Here is a 19,439-nt window from a genome sequence, read left to right as displayed (position 1 = left end):
TATACTAAAAGACAGTAGCCAAGGCATCCTGGTGGCCCACTCAGTCAATCTAGCCAAGCTAGTCATTACTGGGGCTCCAGGTTTTACCCGGTGGGCCAGGTCTCCCCAACTCTAACCTGAGGCTTAATCCTAAATCTCATGTGCAACTGAAACATGCCTCCATTCACACGTCATACCAAAAGACAGTAGGCAAGCTGTCCTGGTGGCCCACTCAGGTGTCTGGCCAAGCCATAGCCCTGCTACCTGCCTGGGGAGCCGGGTCTCCTCAATCCTAACCTGAGGTTTAACCTTAATCCTAACGTGCAAAACATCCCTCCATCCTCATGGTGTGCTAAAAGACAGTAGGGAGGTTGTCCTGGTAGCCCAAGCAGTCTGTCGGGCCAAGCTAGGCTTTACTGAAACCCCAGATCCTGCCTGGGCAGCTGGGTCTTCCCAACCCTAACCCTAGGCTTAACCCTAACACTCACATGCAGCTGAAACCTGCCCCATCCGTACAGTATACAAAAGGACAGTAGCCAAGCCATCCTTGCCAGCCGTGGGGGTGGTGAGATGTTTCAGTTGCACGCAAGGGCTAGCGTTAAGCCAAGGGTTAGGGTTGGGAAGACCCAACTCCCCAGGCAGGATTTGGGGCATTGGTAAAACCTAGTTTCCGAAAATTCGGTTCTGCTGAAGGCTCTGGGTTGTCAGGGTTCAGTTTCTTTTGCAAAAATTACCTGTGCACATAACATGTGGTACCTTCACAATGAAAGAATATCTGTTACTTCGATATAGTTGAAAGAATAATCACTGTCACGTCCTTACGCAGTCACAGTGTTTTCAGGCAGTTGATTAAATCATGAATATTATGGCTTGCATCTAGAATAGTCCCATCAAAAGGCATGAGCAGAAAGTGACTTGTCTGTCTTCTCCTTTCCCTGAGTCTCCCCCAAAGCTTCTTCTGAGACCCACGGACCCTCCTGAATGGTGTGGGTATTGACATAGAGACAGAGAGATAAGGGGGATCACTGAAATCAAGTGGGGAGCATTCTAGGAGCTTCCTTACCACAGGCCACTCTATTCAGGGGGTGTCTCAACCATCAGAAGATGTTTTGGGGGATGTCTTTTGGGAGTTGCCAGGGGAAGGAGCAGCTTTCTGTCCATCCGTTCTATGGGCACTTTTCTGGATCCAAGCCCATGTATTACCCTTCATCAAGGGTGAAAATCATCAAGATTTTAATTGATTTTGTTCTTGGCTTTAGTGTTGTCATCAATAATGGCATCCATGATGCTAACACTGGTGGCTTTAACTCCACATCCTACATTCTTGGCATGGATTAACTTGTCAGTAGTTTTCACTGCTGTTTCCAAATCGCCAGCCTCGAGTTCTCCAATGTGAGATCCGTAATTGCTACGGAGTTCAGTTTGGCTTCCCCTTGGTGGAAACGAACAGGTGGAAGTCATTTTGTCCAGCGCTCTGTTGCTTCATGGAGCATTTCCTATCCCTCGTCAGTGTGCATCAACATTATATTTGTGTCTTCCCACTTCAGGAAACATTGGTTTCTGGTAAACTGCCACACCCTTCTTAGAGGCATCTTTCTTTCATAATTCTTTTTGGGAAATATATGTTGCACACTATAGACTGGTCATTTCCCTCTTCGGTGTAATGGTCCAGGGTTCTTCAGCCTGGTGCCCTCCAGATGTGCTGGACCACAATTCCCATCATTCCTGTGCATTGGTCAGGCTATAGGGCTGATGGGAGCTGAAGTCGAAACATCTGAAGGGCGCCAGGTTGAGGAAGGCTGGTGTGCTCATTTCAAAAGATGTACATAATTCGTTTTTTTATTGCTCTTCTTTTTAGGAGCCTCGGCACCTGCAGCTTTTCAGTGAATTCAGCAGTAGTGACATATATATGTCTTTAACAGGCAAAAAGATATCTGGAGTACCAGCCACCTTTGGGTTCTGCTTTAAGGTAAATGCTTAGCATTTTGATATAGAATAAAACTTCTTCTTTGTTTTTGGAATAAACTTCCTTTGCTTGGCAAGATTTTTATTTTTTGAAGCAGCAATTTTTAAAGAAAAACGAATTGAGGTTCTCTTTGTGAAATAGGAGAATTAGTGGCCTTTATTTCAACAGGTATTGCCTCCAAGATATGACTTAATGCTAAACAATATGCTGTGGCCTTCTAGCCTCACAAAGCAGGAGGAGCCAGAGACCTGAAGCAACTTTATGCTGACAGTGAACAAAGTAGGACCTGTTGGATGACAGCAATTCGGTTACTTAAGGTAAATGTCTTCTCTCCTGTTAATTGTCTTCACCAGTTATTTCTACAGTTACCGTATGCAAAGTGTCTTGGCCCTCTCTTTAGCCCTGTCTGGGTAAAAATGGTCTTTCCGGTCTCCTGAAGCCCTGTTGTGATGTGAAATGAAATGAAGTGGCCAGAGAAACGAACCACTTGAACACCAGTCCTGCAAAGTGCAGATCAAAATGGGGAAATGGCTAAAGAGCAGATAAATAGGAAAGGGCTAAAGAACAGCTTTCAAATAGGGATTGGCTATGCACAAGTTGTGTAAGGAGGACAGATGACTGGCTTGTGCATGCATCCACAGTTGCTGATTCCAGATCAGCTGCAATGTGGTTCTGACAAAAGCTCCCGGGGTAGAGCATCTGGTCCAGGATGACTTATTCCTTAGGAGTGGCGTTCTGCATGCTGTGATTCTTCAAAAAGAGAAAAAAATGGAAACTGAAAACCAGTGTAATCAATAATAGGGGTTTGATAGGCTATGGGTGGCATGGGGTGTCACATGCACTGAGAGCCAGTGTGGTGTAGTGGCGAGAGTGTTGGACCGGGAGCCAGGAGATCCGGGTTCTAGTCCCCACTCGGCCATGGAAGCTCACTGGGTGACTTTGGGCCAGTCACAGACTCTCAGCCCAACCCACCTCACAGAGTTGTTGTTATGAGGATAAAACAGAGAGGAAGAGGATTATGTAAGCCACCTTGGGTTCCTTGCAAGAGGAAAAAAGGTGGGAGATAAATGCAAGAAATAAATAAAACAGGAAAAGATGGGATAGCCCATCAAACCTTCATTTTCTTTGGTCATACTATGTGTTCTTACCTCAGACTAGATGTGATCTCCTTGGTAATTGATGCTGATTCACTGTTTTCCTTTGTATTCATTTTACCTTTATATCCAGATGGCAAAACTCAGAAGAATTATGGTGGCCGGGGCTGGGGGAATATAATTCTATTACAAAGCGGAAGACTTGTCCAAAGAACGGAAATAAGAATGGGCGTAAACTTTGGCCTACATACGTCTACAATAAAGCAAATCAAGAAGGAATTCAGAGAACTGGTTCAGTTCCTAAGTTGTTCCTCAGTTCATGTAAGGCGTGAAATTTCTGCCGGCTCCCCCCTCAATCTGCAGCCCCCTGTACCGTGTCTCACACCATTCTCCAACCCCTAGGAGAGATGGGGGGGGGGTGTATGGTGCTGCAGAGGGAAGGGTGAGCCAGAAAAGCCCTATTCCATGAACTCTCTTCCATTCATTGAAGGAAAGTAAGAGACCAAGCCTGTTTGGCTGGCTGCTGTAGGAGGTAGATGATTTGGTCTGATCTGGTGCCCCTGTTCTTAAATGATCCAAAATATTTATACATGTAAACCTTCTTCCTCTTCTAAGCAGAACGCTGTGGCCAAATTTGTTGGGCCCCAGCACGTGCATTCTTCAGCTAACCACCCGTAAGCTCATCTCCCAAGGTCTAGATTGACTTTTTAAATACAGAAAACATTGCTCTTTGTTAATGCTTGTCTTAAGATAATAATTGACTGCACAAACCCTGACAGCACAGTGAGGCTTAAAGGAGACACTTGGTTGAAAACCGCATGGACCTGAGCAAACGTAAGCATGCATCTAAACTAGATTCAGGGTCATTGCTGGAGCAGTGGCTTTCCAGCTGAGAGGGGAGGCATTTACAGTTGGCAGCTTTACTCAGATCCTTTCCAGTGTATTTCTTGATGGGACAGGACCAGGAAACAAAAATGTCAGCCTAATGCCACCTTGTTACCGTCTACAGAATACAAGAGCCTGTTGCCCTTTCGTTGTTCATGCTGGTGCTTGAATCAATGGGAAAATGTTCTAGTGAGGTTATTGATTTATCTATTGGCAAGCTGGATGCTTCCTTGGGGACATTCCTTTAGGTACACTGATGCTTGCCGTGTCAACATATGGCCCTGTTTCTTTTCCCATAATCAGCTTGTCAGAGGATGAGCAAGTCTGGGCAGACAGCCTTAATTTTTTCTTCTTTGTTTAAAAATAGAGAGGCTCACTATCTCATAATTTTGAAGATCCCTGTTATTAAAAGGCATTATATTTCTCAGTACTTAAAAAAAAACACCTTCGCTACGCCACGCAGGAAAAGTAGATGACTTCTATAGAGTCCATGAAAGCATGTAACATAGCTGGAATGTTAATTTGGGTTGCTGTTTATTATTATTGCTGTTATTATTAATATATTTATTATGCAAGACATTGGGTGATTGTGATTTAACACTTATAAAGCGCCTCACATTTTCTAAGCACTGTACAGATACTGAAAGGTAAGATAGTCCCTGCTTGCAAGCTCACAATACAATAGGAACAATACAAAAGGAAAAGGAAAGGGGAGGGAAGAGGAAAGCAAACATTAGAGTAGCAGCTCTTTTTCTGGCGTATGTATGGGGCCAGGTTGGTTTTAGTTCTAATAGGTGTTCTGTCTGGCAGAAGGGACAAAGCAAATTCCCTGCACCTACTTCTTTTCTGGCCAGTGTAAGAGACCAGGCTGGTCTTATCCTTGCCATGATGTTCTTTCTGGGAGGCATGGGGTACAGCCTCCAGATGGCTCTGTGGTCCCTGGCTGATGGATGAGCCCCGAATGTGCTTCCCTTCAACTCCCCAGCCCCAGGGCACCTCTGGTACTCTAGGCCATCCTTTCCCAACCAGATATCCTCCAGATGTTGGCCATGCTAGCTGGGGCTAAATGGAATTGTAGTCGAATACATGTGGAGTGCACCAGGTTGGGGGAGGCGTCATAGGCCGTGCTGAAGCTCCTTCCTCTGTGCCGTATATGTCAATAGACCTGCCTACCATGCATGCATGCGTTGGGGGTGTGAGGAAGACTTATAGCAGAGCTGATGTGTGATGAGATCTTTTGTACTTTGTAGTTGGCAGAATTATCTACTGAGTACTTTCGGATTGTGTATCTTCTCTCCAAAGGGTTGTAATACCTGTTTGTTTCTTTGTTCACAGTATGGAATGCAGCTGTACCAGAATTACATGCAGCGCTATCAAGGTAGAAGCGGGTGCCGTTCTCTTAGCGCACCTGTGGTAGGTTCTGTTAAAATGCTTTGACTTTTAAATAAATACTGATACACAAAATCTCGACCACCATAGTAACTTTCAGCCTCCTGAGGCAACTGATTTGGGATGTCATGAAAGGACAGCAAATTGTAGTTTTGTTCATTATTGTTGTGTTTTTTACAGCCAAAGAGAGAGGGAGAGGCACTTGCAGACTTTTCTGCCTCAAGTCCCAGAAGAACTTGAACAGCCTTGGATACTCTGCAGGCTGACTTGGGGGGACAGGGTGTCATTTCCTATGCTGCCTCATGCAGCAAAGTGTCTTGGACTGGCCCTGGCCCTGCTTTCAATGTGAAGTTCATTTTTATACACCTGAAGCATTGTTGACGTTTCTTTCTCCTCCCCCAGCACCCTTATAAATTCATAGTATTGCATCAACACGTTGCAGTAATTTATTCCTGGAACATTCCATGGTTTGGACCCCCCAGCCTCTTGCCCTGGCCTCCAGCAGGTGGGGGAAAGGAGAAGAGGATAGGTGCCTCCTTCTTCCCTCCCCCCGCACCTGCTACAGTGGCAAGGGACAAGCTCTCACCGGCTTTGAGCCCCAACAGGATGCTTGCACCATCCCTACACACATGGTGCAAGCCATCCCTACACAACATCCCTACACAACAACTATTTGGTCCATCTTAGTTGAACTGTGTGGTATTACAATAATAAATGTTAAACCAATTATAAATGTTAAACTAACAACTTTTCATCCTACATGAACCATGTACACTCAAGATCATGCAGAGAAACCTTACCATGAACATGGAGACATCTGTGTCCACTTTGATGTGTGTGCTATTATTTTATCGGCTGCTGTCACCTGAAAAATGACACTGGGTTGTTTTTATGTAGAGCAGGGCACACATGGAAGTTTTTCCATGCAAACCGGTGGCCCTCCAGATGCCATTGGACTATAATTCCCATCATCCCTAACCACTGGCCATGCTGGCTGTAGCCAATGGGAGCTGGAGTCTGACAACATCTGGAGGGTCACTGGTTCCCCATCCTTGTTTTAAGGGCTGGGGATCAGTCCCCATATGTCAGCTATTCTGTAATCAGCTATAGCATCTCTAAGCTTTTCTATAATCAATTGGTTATGTGGCTAAGTATAAGCGATTAGAATCCATTTATAAGCTATTAATTTTTTTGGTATTGCAACAAGAGCAAAAGCAAGGCAAGCTAGCTGCCATCCTCCTCCTCCTCCAAGAATTTGCTTACCACTATTGTGGCTGTTTTCTATCAGTTTTACATTAATTACTGTAAAATGTCCCCTTTAGATAGCCAAGCAGAATTGTTACGGTCTAATGGCAGAGAGCAGATGATAAGCTGTCTTTCATAAGTGAAGTATCTTTTTGCTGATCCTGATAACTGGAGTATCTTTTAGGACATATTCATTATAATAAAAAATAAAAAATCACCATGTACAGGATGCTTTTTCTTATTCTTAATTTCCTTTCCCGCCAGCTAATCAATAGATCCAAAGATGTTTATTGCTCTGAGAGTTGTTCTGAGGGAACTAAATGCTGTTATAAAGAGAAGACCGAGAGTACACTGCAAAATGTTTTCAGCCTTCCTGAACTTGATGCCCTGCAGGTGTGTTGGATTACAATGTCCACCATCCCCAGCCAACATGGAGGATGGGAATTGTACTCAAACACATCTGGAGGGTGCCAGGCCCAGGAAAGCTGGGTTAGATCAATTTAAAAACTGGTATTTTTCCTTCTGTAGAGAAGTGTTTCAGAGAATTCTCTAGTGGCAATGGACTTCACAGGACATAAATCCAGAGTTATTGAAAACCCCACTGAAGCCCTTTCTGTTGCAGTTGAAGAAGGATTAGCATGGCGGGTATGAACTTGTCATTTAAAAACATTACCTAATGTTGTTTTTCTAGACCAAAATACTTAGGAATTTTGTTTCTTCCCATGTAGAAAAAAGGGTGCTTAAGACTTGGAACACACAGTAGTCCCACCACTTTGCAAAACGTTCCTTCAAATATAGGTACGTACGTTTCAGGGCGTCTTGTGGAATGGCATGGCCTTGCCTTATACTGAAATCATTCTAGTAAGATGTTTCCTCTGTTGATTATGTTTTTAGCCATACACAGTTCACAGCCATGGTTTCACCATAAGATCTCTAGAGATGAGGCACACCATCTGATTTTGAGACAAGGACTGGTGGATGGGTAAGATTTTTCCTTCTGTTTTTCTTAAGAAGGCCATGACTCAGCCATTCAGCAATTAATTGCGCCCAAGAGCTGTGATGGGAGAGTGAAATCTGGCATAACTAGAAGATGGAATAGTGTTGGTTGCATTAAAGCAGGCGAGGGCAACCTGGGAGTCTCTGCTTATTTTCATGCGACCTTCGGCCTAATTTAAAAAGTGCTGTGCAGGCAATCAGTTCAGTCCTCTCGCAAGAGTGATGTGCCCTTCTTCCAGCAGCCCACTGGGAAAGGAGAAAGGTGTGTGTGTGGTGGTGGTGGTGGTGGTGGTGAGGGGACAGAGAGAGAAAGAGGGTCGTGGCGGCCCTAATCACTGCTGGTTTCGGCCCCATACACTGCTGGCATGAGGGCCCTGACAGAATGCAGCCCTCAGCAGAAATAAGGTTCCTCAGCACTGCCTTAAAGTCATGTCTAGCTAGTTCTAATTTGGGCAACTGAGTGTATGACACCAGCATGGATTTTGTCATCCACATGGCTCGCTTTCTGGGCTCCCCTCACGGATATTCTGGGGAAAGGTCATTTGCCCAAATTTTATACAAAAGATGGTGTGTGTGTGAAAGGTTCTTTTGTTAACATATAATACCCTATAAAGATTTTGGGAGCAGGTTACTTTAGTGATCACCTCACCCCTTATGTCCTTGCACTTCTGTTGATGCTGCGTGCTCCTGAGGATCGCTTCAAGAGTATTTGTAGTAGACTCTACTATAAGTAGAGTATTTAATGTTATAGCACCTGCCCTCTGGAACACACTCCCCATTGGCATTTGACAGACATCTTCAGTTTTGACATTTAGACACCTGGCTTATGTTCTTTTCTATACCAGGAATTTATTGTGCATTCATCATTCCCTAATCATGGTTGTTTATGGGGGTTTTTAGATGATGTTGTGACCCTCCAGTTTCACTTCTGTTTTTAAACAGCACTTTCGTTGAGTTGTTTTACAGCAGGGAAAATATGGTACTATTTAAAGAAAGCAAAAGAAAACGCTTTTTACACCTGTGTAATAGCGCTATTCCACTATACAACAGTGCCACATAGAGGTTATGTAGTGGGAAAGCAGGAAAGGATATGCTCTTTGTGTAGAGCTCAGATCTCCATTCTGTGATGAAACTGAAAGGAGATATAGCAGATTAACAGCCTTGTGTACAAAAATTTTAAGACCTACCTCTTTATGCATGTCTTCCTGAGTTACACTTTTATTGTTGTGGACTGATCATTTTATTTTTATTGTTAACTGCTTTGATAATATTATTGGAAGGTGGTATACAAATTCCTGCAATAAATTGTGCAGCAAACAAATTGTTGGTGTGATCTCACTAAATGACAAATTCCTGTTAAATTTCACATCATCTGAGGGCTGCTTCTGGGATTCATTCATTCATTCATTCATTCATTTCATTTACTTTAATGCGCTCTATGTGGGGTTACCCTTGAAGACGGTTTGGAAGCTGCAGCTGGTACAGAACGCGGTGGCTCGCCTGATTAAAGGCAGCCGCCGGCTAGATCACATCTCTCCAGTGCTGAAGGAGGTGCACTGGCTACCACTTGTTTTCCGGGCCAAATTCAAGGTGTTGGTTTTGACCTTTAAAACCCTATACGGTTCCGGCCCAGCTTATCTCAAGGAGTGCCTCCAGCAACACCAGATGGGCTGCTCAACAAGATCAGCCTCGGATGGCCTTCTCTCTGTCCCATCAGCCAGGACAGCTAGGCTGGTGAGGACGAGGGAGAGGGCCTTCTCTGTGGTGGCCCCCACTCTGTGGAACTCTGCCATACCTCCTCTTTAATGAGCTTCCGCCATGCATTAAAAACATGGTTGTTCAGGGAGGCATTTGGGGTGGGCTAGGGTAATTTTAGAAATGTGATGTTTTTAATGTTTAATTTTATTGTATAAACTGTTTTTATTGTTGTATATTGCCCAGAGTGGCTGGGTGACCGGCCAGATGGGCGATTAATAAATTCAATAAATTAATAAATAACAATTTATATCCCACCTTTCTTCCATCATGGAACTCAAGGTGGCTACATGTGATTCCCAGGTGGTCTCCCCTCCAAGCACTGACCAGACCCAGACCTTAGCTTCAGCAAGGTGGCTGCCTCCTGTGCTTTCAGACTATGCCCGGGTCTGGTATGCCACACAACAGTGCCTCTGGGGATGTAAATTTCACTGCCATAGTACAAACTGTGACTTGTGCCACAGCAGCTGAAGTGTGCTTAATTGTTAAAGAGGTTCTTATTTGTATTTCTGCTGGAAATCCAATACATAGGGACAGAACTAAACTTATCAGGGAAATGTGGGGATCCCAACTCTGTGTTTCCCTCATAATGTTTATGCAGGGGCTGGTTGGCATTTGCTGGGCTCTGAAACCCAGACGAGTGGAAAACAGCCTTGGGTGCATTTTCAGGGGAGCATTGGCAGATGTAGGACATGTTAAGTGCCCATCCATCTTGCCCACGGATCTTCCCTTGCCATTTCCACCCCACCTGTACATTCCGGTTACCTTGGCAAACATGGGACCATACATTTGCTGAGATAACACACAGTTCTGCCTTCATTTGGATACTCAGTGGATGTTTGGCTCACGTTTAATTCTTAGGCCACTAGATGGTGTGGTAGAATGCTGAGATCTTAAGTTGAGGGCAAATGATACTGCTCGAGTAGTTGTTAGGCAGCTGATTTTTAAAACTTAAAACAATTGTGCCACAAGGTTTAATTTCCCATTCCCCAGTTGGAACAGGGGTTAGGGTTAGGGTTAGGGTTAAAGTAATTTTCCTTCCACAATGCCAACAACAATGCCAGAACACTTTCTGAAAATAGAAAACAATCAGTAAACTCGTCCCATGCTATATACCTCTTATCCCCTGCATCTTCCTTCCTAGATTAATTTTGAACCTTTGCCAGACTTTGGCCTTTTGTCACATGTCTGCCTGGGTATCCTCTTATTTTCAAAAGTGGTGGGGGAGGTCTGCTATTTGAGAGAAGTCCATTAAAGCCCATTTGTGCGCACGGAACTAGTTTCATAGTTCGTTGCTTCTAATTTTCTTCAGCAAATAGATTCAAGTCGCTACTACTAGAACAACATGGCCTAGAGGAAGGCTACGTTTAGACTTAACAAGCGTATTGCAAATTTCAGGTTTTTCCGTATTAGTAACTGTAGGAGTGTTTGGTTGGAGCAGGGGTGTTGAAGACCTGCAGGACAGATCTGGCCTGACTGGTGTCCCAACCCAGCCCTCCAGAGTTCACGGCCCTTGCCCCATCTCCTAGCCCTTGACCTCCAATCATGTGGTAGTTTCCTGGCATTTTCAAAATTTTCTCCCCCATTCTCAGAGGTTGAAATGCCTCTCCCAAGACTTGGTGAATGGCAGGAACAGGTTTACGTTAATATATGCTGATATCTTTGGTATTCTGGCTCTCCTTTTGCCTTAAACCCCGCCCACCACTGGCATGCGGCCCCTGAGAGCTTCTCCAAAACGGAATACGGCCCTTGTACTGAAAGAGGTTTAATACTACCAGGTTAGATAGATTATATATCATGCTCTCTATGTTCTCATGACAAACCTTCTGTACACAAAGCGTATTAAGGCCATACTGAAACGTGTTCTTGAAGGGTGCTTCCCTGCCCTGGAACTCTCTCCCTCATCAGATTTGGCTTCTGCCAGGGCCATTTCCAGGACATTTTGTTGCCTGAGGCAAATGACAAAATGCCACTGCTCTCCCCTAATTCCATACGAAGCTGACACTTGAATCTTACTTCAACAGTGCCAATGGGACAGTGTCCGCCACTTACCTGAGGGCAGCAGGCTAGTTCAGGAGCACAGGGCAAGCCAGTGGGGCGCACACAGTTCTGTCTTCCAACACCTCACTGCTGCTTCCTGCCGCCCAACATCCACCACTTGAGGCAGTTACCTCACTCTGCCTAATGGTAGGGCCAGCCCTGGAGGAAGTTCCAGGAGTGATTTAAAATCTTAGGAATTAGAGGACAAGTATTTTGTGACTATCAATAAAGGTGATATTTAGCTATACATCTAAAATTGCCTTCTCTTCCTTTCTAAAGAAAGGTTTTATTATATTCATCTTCGAGGGTTTTATTTTATAAATATATAGTCCATTTAGAGGCTTTGTGGATATTACCGCTTACATGCTTTATCACATTTTTGTCTCGCCTCTCTTCTGTGATATAATTGCAATCGGCATGCCTGGTTGTCTCTTATCTAGGGACTGACTACACCTAGACGTGCTTAGGCAGGGTCAGCGTAAAGGGTAGGCATGGCTGGGCACCCACCAAGGACCCACATCCCAGCAAGGGTCCTCTGAAAAGAGCTCTGCAGACTTGCTCCTCCTCTTGCCCCTTGCAACCTGCTTCTTCACCTGCTTCTCACTCTGACCCAGGCAACTGCGGAGGTGAGAAGGAGGAGCAGAAGATGCTGCTGCCTACCTGCTCACTGGCTCTCTGCCTGACAAGCGTGCAAGTGGGAGCAATGAGGAGGAGGAGAAGCAAGAGCTGACAATGGTGGGGAGAAGGGAGGGGGCCCATTGTGGGTGTCTTGCCCAAAGGCCCACAAAAACCTGGAGCTTAGGTCCAGCCTCTAGGCCATGCCCTGGGATATAATAATTAGATTAATGCTAACTTCGTTAACTGCGGATAAAATACGGTCTCTTAGCTTTGCACAAATATGTATAATTCTCTCCCCACCACCCCACCGCCCAAATATCAGTGCTCACTGATATAACTTCAGAACTTGCTAGCAAGCCAGTATTGCCACACTTTCAAAATGCTTGATAACTCTTTTTTCCCTTTCTCCCCTTAGAATTTTCTTGGTACGGGGTAGCCAAAGTAACCCCAAAACTTTTGTGCTGTCATTGAGCCATGGATTAAAAATAAAGCACTTCCAAATTGTGCCAGTAAGTATATCCAGTAAGTTGGTGGACTTTTAACACACTGTCAAAGTGTTTATCACAGTGCTGCCAATGCAGAGGTGAGTGTTTTCGTAATTCGTTGTATTTATAAAGGTTGAGACCTCTAGTTATATGAAAGAGGAATTTTCTAAAATAAAAACTAAAAGTCATCTCTCCTGAAAATAAGATTCTTATGAGGTATACTAACCCCTCACTATGGTTTCTACATTAACTTTGGCTCACAGGCCAATATCATTCAGTGGTGTGTGTATGTTGGGGCTAATGCGATTCGAATGGTCAATGTGCATAACAACTGGGCATTGTGCACATTCACCATGCCTCATGGAGAATGCGTATATAATCTGCTCATGAAGAACGAAGTGTGTGCCTTCTCTGGCCATTGCACATAATTCCCAACAGGCCTTGGGGAATGTCCATATCTTGATTTCATTTTGTACATTCCCTGGGCAATATGCACAGTCTCCAACTGCCTTTGAGGCCTGTGCATAGCTTGACAGTGTTTTGTACATTGTCTGGGCAATATGCTTAGTCTCTGAGAAACAGTGGAGAATGTGCATACTTTAGCATCATCTGATCATAATTTTGTAATTGGCCCATGCAATAAGTACAGTTTCCAAGGAATCTTAGAGAATGTGCGGAAATCAGCAACGTAAGAAAGGACTTTTGTACATTGTCCATTCAGTATGCTTTGTCTGCAAGCAATGTTCATAAATAAATTTGTTGTTCACTCATTAAGTCGTGTCCGACTCTTCATGACCCCATGGACCATAGCACGCCAGGCCTTCCTGTCCTCCGCTCTTTCCCGGAGTGTGCTCAAGTTCATATTCATTGCATCGGTGATGCTATCTAGCCATCTCATCCTCTGCCATCCCCTTTTCCTTTTGCCTTCAATCTTTCCCAGCATCAGGGTCTTTCGCAGCAAGTTTTCTCTTCGCATTAGGTGGCCAAAATATTTGAGCTTCAGCTTCAGTATCTGTCCTTCCAATGAGCAGTCAGGGTTGATTTCCTGTAGGATTGACTGATTTGACCTCCTTGCAGTCCAGGGGACTCGTAGGAGTCTTCTCCAGAACCACAGTTCGAAAGCATCAATTCTTCAGTGCTCAGCCTTCCTTCTAGTCCAGCTCTCACAGCCATACATTACTACTGGGAAAACCATAGCTTTGATTATACGGACCTTTGTTGGCAAGGTGATGTCTCTGCTTCTTACTAGGCTGTCTAGGTTGGCCATAGCTTTCCTCCCAAGGAGCAAGTGTCTTTTAATTTCATGGCTACAGTCACCGTCTGCGGTGATCTTGGAGCCCAAGAAAATAAAATCTGTCACTGCTTCCATTTCTTCCCTTTCTATATGCCAGGGAGTGATGGGGCCAGATGCCATGATCTGAGCTTTTTTAATGTTTCAAACCAGCTTTTGCACTCTCCACTTTCACCCTCAACAAGAGGCTCTTTAGATACTCTTCGCTTTCTGCCATTAGGGTGGTATCGTCTGCATATCTGAGGTTGTTGATAATTCTCCCGACAATCTTAATTCTGACCTGTGATTCATGCAACCCGGAGTTGCTCATGATGTACTCTGCATATAAGTTAAATAAGCAGGGTGACAATATACAGCCTTGTCGTACTCCTTTCCCAATTTGGATCCAATCGGTTGTTCCATGTTTGGTTCTTACTGTTGCTTACTCCCATCTCTTTAAGAATTTGCCAGAGTTTGTTGTGATCCACACAATCAAAGACTTTAGCATAGTCAATGAAGCAGAAATAGACATCTTTCTGGAATTCTCTTGCTTTCTCCATGATCCAGCGAATGTTGGTGATTTGATCTCTAGTTCCTCTGCCTCTTCGAAACCCAGCTTGTACTTCTGGTAGTTCTCGGTTCACATACTGCTGAAGCCTAGCTTGTAGATTTTGAGCATAACTTTGCTGGCATGTGAAATGAGCGCATGAGTATATGTCTACTCAGAAGTAAGTCCAATTGAGTTCAGTGGGGCTTACTTCCAGGCCAGTGGGTATGGGATTACAGCCTAATTCTTCACCAAGAAAGGCTGGAATCTGTGGCCTGGACACGTTATTATTAAAATTAAGTACATTTGCATGTTTTGCCTAAGTCTTCCGCTAGACATGGCTGGGAAGAAACTGTCCAGAGCACTGAGGCCCAACCTCATGGACACTAAAAATCTGCCTACCCCTTCTGAGACTTGATCAGGCCCTACTCTTGCAGGGTGTGAATGCTCTGAGTAAGCTTCCCTGCTCTACCAGTCTTCTATCACATATATGCAAGGACTCCCAGAGTTGGATAGGAATACTTCGCTTTGTTTGTTTGTTTTTCCTTCAGGGGGAGGCGTTGTCTTGCCTTCTTGCAAATGCCTTCAGGTGGCTAACAAAAGCAATAAAATGAACCCGGACAACAGGACAAATAACAAAAGCAGAATATGTATTTTATTTTAAAGTAACAATGAACAGATGACTAAAAAGATTTAAAGCAAGGGTGGTAAACCTTTTTTTTGGCCGGGGCGTTAATTCCAATTTGGGAAGTGTCTCGGGGGCCTTGTTCCAGCAGTGGGTGGGCCAAGGACAGATGTCATACTTACTGATTTGGACAGTTTCCCACCAAGCATACCAGACACAGCTCAATTCTAAGCAAGTCTGCTCAGGAGTAAGCCCCAGTGCAACCGCTCTCATGCCTGCAAAAGCTCAGTTCAGTTGGATGCAAGGTGTTTAAAGTCTGATTGCCTTCAAATGCCCTCTTAACTACGATCACTGATTGGAAATAACAGCAGAAGAAGTTTGCAGGCTACATGAGAAGTCCCCATGGTGGGAGGTTCCCCATCCTGCTTTAAAGCAAAGCATTTCTACTCCTGTATTATTTCTCTTAGGGCTACAAACTTTAGTCAGTTAATGAGTTGGATAACTCTGTTAAGAAACTTTCTTATCAACTTTCTAATCAAATAAAAAATCACCCCTATTTAACTGGGTGAATGTTGCTCTGTTGCCTTGGCAGTGTGGCTTCTAAAGATGTGCTGAGAGTGTGCAGCGCATCACAGAAAGAGGGGGGGGCACCCCTGTGTTTCCAAGGCAATATGAGTATGTACCTCCCCATCCCTGTCCTTTGTGATGCCTCCTCTAAAGTACTGGAAAAAGTGGGGTCCAGCTTCATAGCCTGCAAATTATGGGGGCTGGCCTGACTCAGCTGTGCTTTAGCTGTCGGAAATCCAAAGCCAGTCCTGATACCGCAACAGATTTTTTGATCTCATTCAACTCATGAAGTTTTACCAGCTTAATAAAAGCATCCTACCTTGCAAGTTAAAACATTACTGTGCACTATGCATGTCGGGGCAAAAGATCCCAACTCCAAGTGTAGCCTGATGGGATCTGAGCTAGCAGTGACTAACGAGGAAAGAGATCTTGGGGTTGTGGTGGACAGCTCAATGAAGATGTCAACCCAGTGTGCGACCACCATAAAAAAGGCAAAGTCCATGTTAGGCATAATTAGAAAAGGAATTGAGAATAAAACTGCCAATATCATACTGCCCCTATAGAAATCAATGGTGCGGCCACACTTGGAATACTGTGTACAGTTCTGGTCAGCACACCTTAAAAAAAGATATCGTAGAGCTGGAAAAAGGGCAGCAAAGGGCAACTAAAATGATCAAGGGGCTGGAGCATCTCCCCTATGAGAGAAGGTTACAACAGCTGGGATTGTTTAGCTTGGAAAACAGGATGGTAAGGGGAGACATGACAAAAATTATTCATGGTGTGGAGAATGTGGATAGGGAGACATTTTTCTCCCCCTCCCCAAATACTAGAAACCAGGGTCATCCCATGAAGCTGACTGGTGGGAGATTCAGGACAGATAAAAGGAAATACTTCTTCACACAGCGCATAGTTAAACTATGGAATCTGCTACCACAGGATATAGTGATGGCCCCCAGTTTGGATGGCTTTAAAAGGGGTTGGACAAATTCATGGAGGAAAAGGCTATTGATGGCTATGTGCTACCTCCAGTAGCAGAGGCTGTATGCCTATGTATACCAGTTGCTGGGGAACATGGGTAGGAAGGTGCTGTTGCGCTTTTGTCCTGCTTGTGGGTTCCTGGTTGACAGCTGGTTGGCCACTGTGTGAACAGAATGCTGGACTAGATGGTCCCTTGGTCTGATCCAGCAGGGCTCTTCTTATGTTCTTATGCCTGAATTGCACTTTAGCCAAAATGCTAAGATCTACCTAAGACTAAGATGACCTGAAGCAAGAAGTGCAACGAACTCTGGAAATTATTGTTCATGTTGTTTTTTCTGTTGCTGCAGTTGGAAGAAGAAGGCAAACTATTTTATACGTTGGATGGTGGCCACACCAGATTTTCTGATCTCATTCAACTTGTGGAGTTCTACCAGCTCAATAAAAGCATCCTACCTTGCAAGTTAAAACATTACTGTGCCTGAATTGCACTTTAGCCAAATTGCTAAGATCTTACCTAAGACGAGTAGTAAATAAATAAATACAGAATGTTTTCTTTGACAAAACAGTTCTTAAATGAAGGGAGCAGAACAGAAAAAGCAGCGAATGTAAATTTCAGTTTGCAAAGAGGAGCTTGTATTCACCGTAGAAAAACAAAATCCAGTATTTTTGTGTTACAATTGACTAATCAACAGTTGATCTTCCAAAAATGAATTTCAAGCTGAAATTGTGTAACTGTGCAATGCTGCAATCCTAGGGAGTATTTTTCAAAATGCCAATAAATGTCTTTTTCACTAGTTTCCTTTATACCTTTCGAGGTGCTTCTTCACTTTTCTCCTTGCACAATTACTGTAAAACAGAAAACAACAACAACAGAGACAATCATGGTGATGGGATTCTCTGAGGCCAATCTATACTCACTATATCTATACTCACAGTGTAAATATAAAAGCTAAATTTTATTTATTTATTTATTTATTATTAAATTTATTAATCGCCCATCTGGCTGGTCACCCAGCCACTCTGGGCGATGTACAACATACAATAAAAATAGTTTAAAACAATAAAATTGTACAATAAAAACATTTTCTAAAATACCCTAACCCACCCCAAATGCCTGCCTGAACAACAACGTTTTTAATGCATGACGGAGTTCCCCAGGGAGGGAGTTCCACAGAGTGCAAAATTATATTTTGCACTGCAGTTTTTAGTATGGTTTTAAAGTTTACTAGCTAAATCTTTAACAGATTTTTGATATGATGAATTTACATCAATATACCCTATGTAGAGTTTTTCTACACGACGCTGTTAATCGCTTTATCTACTTTCGGTTTTATTGCAGAATTCAGATCCAAGCTCTGCACAAAGAGCTTTTCCTTTCCTGCTTTTCTGCTACATAACCTCTAGGTGGAGCTGTGCTATAGCAGAATAGATCAAATACACAAGAGGAAACAGCAATTTGAGTAATAATACCCCATTTCCCTGTTCTTAAAAAAAACCTGAGAAAGTGCTCTGAAAAAAAAGAAGCAAAACTGGAGGATCACAGTGTCATCTAAAGAGCCCATAAACAACTGTGAGTAAGGAATCATGAGTGTACAATAAATGCCTCATGTAGAAAAGAACTCACAGTGGCACTTCTTGCAATTTCTTTGTCCTCTTTACCCGAGCCAAGATATGCAAATGTCACCCATACATGCAATACACAATTTGTTGTGTTCTGGACCCTGATGTCAGAAATGAGTCAGAGCAAAAATATCATCCATTCACAAGTCAAACATAATTTCATTTCTATACCACCCAAGCTCCTTGGGCAGTTCACAAAATTTAAAACCATAAAGTACAAAACATAAAGCACAATAAAAGTTTAAAGGCTTAAACTCCAGTATAAAACCAAAGTAAAACCAGGAGTAAACATGAAGATCTTTAGCAAATAAAGTAGCTGTATTTGTAACTAGCATCCTAACAATGTTTTAAAACAGCCTTCACCATGTTGGCTGGGCATAATGGGTGTTCCAGTCCAACATAGGAGGGCACCAGGCTGGGCAGTGCTGTTTGTTTTACAGTGCATGTCTACTCAGAAGTAAACGTCATTGAGTTCAAGGGGACTTACTCCCAAGCACATGTGCATAAGATTGCAGCCTCTTAGGGAGCAATCCGCTAGTCAGCGACTAGACGGCCATAGGATATCTTGTTCTCCAGGAACCGACCTTGTAGCCCACACTCCGAGGTCGGTTCTTGGAGAGCTGACTTCCTCCACCTTCCGTGCTGCCTCGGAGGCAGCGCGGAGAAGCCCCATGCTCTGCTCTCAGAAGAGGAGCACAGAGCGGCCAAAACGGGGTGTTCTGGGGGGCGTTCCGGGGTGGGGAGGGTGGAATGCCAGTACGACACATCCAATGTGTTGTCCGGCAGCCTCCTCCCTTGCTCTGCCATCCTGCGGCTAGACAGCCGAAATCGATCCCCTCCGTGCTTCTCCTACCCTGCATTGGATAGGCAGTCACCTCTGAATTAGGAGGCGGCCGCCTACCTGCATAGGATTTCTCCCTTAATTTCTGGGGCACACCAGCAGGGGGTGCTCTTGCACTCATGTTATGCTTGAGAGCTGGCATTTGGCTGGCCATTCTGGGAATGGAATGCTGGACTAGACAGAATGCTGGACTGGTTCAGCATTGTTCTTATGTTCTTCCATTAATAGTGCGACAGGCACTAGTATGGCTTCTTCCTTCAATTCTTTAGATTTCTATGGAGGATTCAGTGCTGTAATTAAAGACACAGCACTGCGGACCATCTGTTTTCTAAAAGAATGGACAGGCTGGACTCTCAATAGAGCTTTTCATGTTAATATAATAGTTGCTTTATTTATTCATTGTTTTTTCCTAAAATGAATTATTCAAATAGGCTTGCAGCAAATGACAGAAAAATGGAAACCACAATAATAATGTCAAAGTACAAATATGCTAAAACAAGATAAAATCAGAAAATTAACATAAAAATGGATGACAGCAG

General features: G+C 43.9%; 1 protein-coding gene across 4 annotated transcripts in view; it reads left to right on the top strand.

The window, feature by feature from the left end:
* The window catches only part of GRB14 (growth factor receptor bound protein 14), a 70,564-nt gene extending 53,053 nt beyond the window's left edge, over nucleotides 1-17,511 (top strand). For all 4 annotated transcript variants that reach the window (XM_084811831.1, XM_084811837.1, XM_084811849.1 and 1 more), the window contains 8 exons: nucleotides 1,838-1,948; nucleotides 2,167-2,262; nucleotides 5,260-5,337; nucleotides 7,087-7,203; nucleotides 7,287-7,356; nucleotides 7,453-7,540; nucleotides 12,383-12,476; nucleotides 16,787-17,511. In XM_084811831.1, coding sequence (XP_084667957.1) covers nucleotides 1,838-1,948; nucleotides 2,167-2,262; nucleotides 5,260-5,337; nucleotides 7,087-7,203; nucleotides 7,287-7,356; nucleotides 7,453-7,540; nucleotides 12,383-12,476; nucleotides 16,787-16,921 — 789 coding nt within the window. In that variant the 3' untranslated portion in view covers nucleotides 16,922-17,511. The remainder of the gene's footprint in view (nucleotides 1-1,837; nucleotides 1,949-2,166; nucleotides 2,263-5,259; nucleotides 5,338-7,086; nucleotides 7,204-7,286; nucleotides 7,357-7,452; nucleotides 7,541-12,382; nucleotides 12,477-16,786) is intronic.
* Nucleotides 17,512-19,439: the final 1,928 nt, after the last annotated feature.

This window comes from Heloderma suspectum, chromosome 1, assembly GCF_057233095.1.
Source record: "Heloderma suspectum isolate Gila_16-S chromosome 1, 16-S_ref, whole genome shotgun sequence".
In the NCBI taxonomy this organism is placed as follows: Eukaryota; Metazoa; Chordata; class Lepidosauria; order Squamata; family Helodermatidae; genus Heloderma; species Heloderma suspectum.
This window is presented reverse-complemented; position numbering and strand designations above follow the sequence as displayed.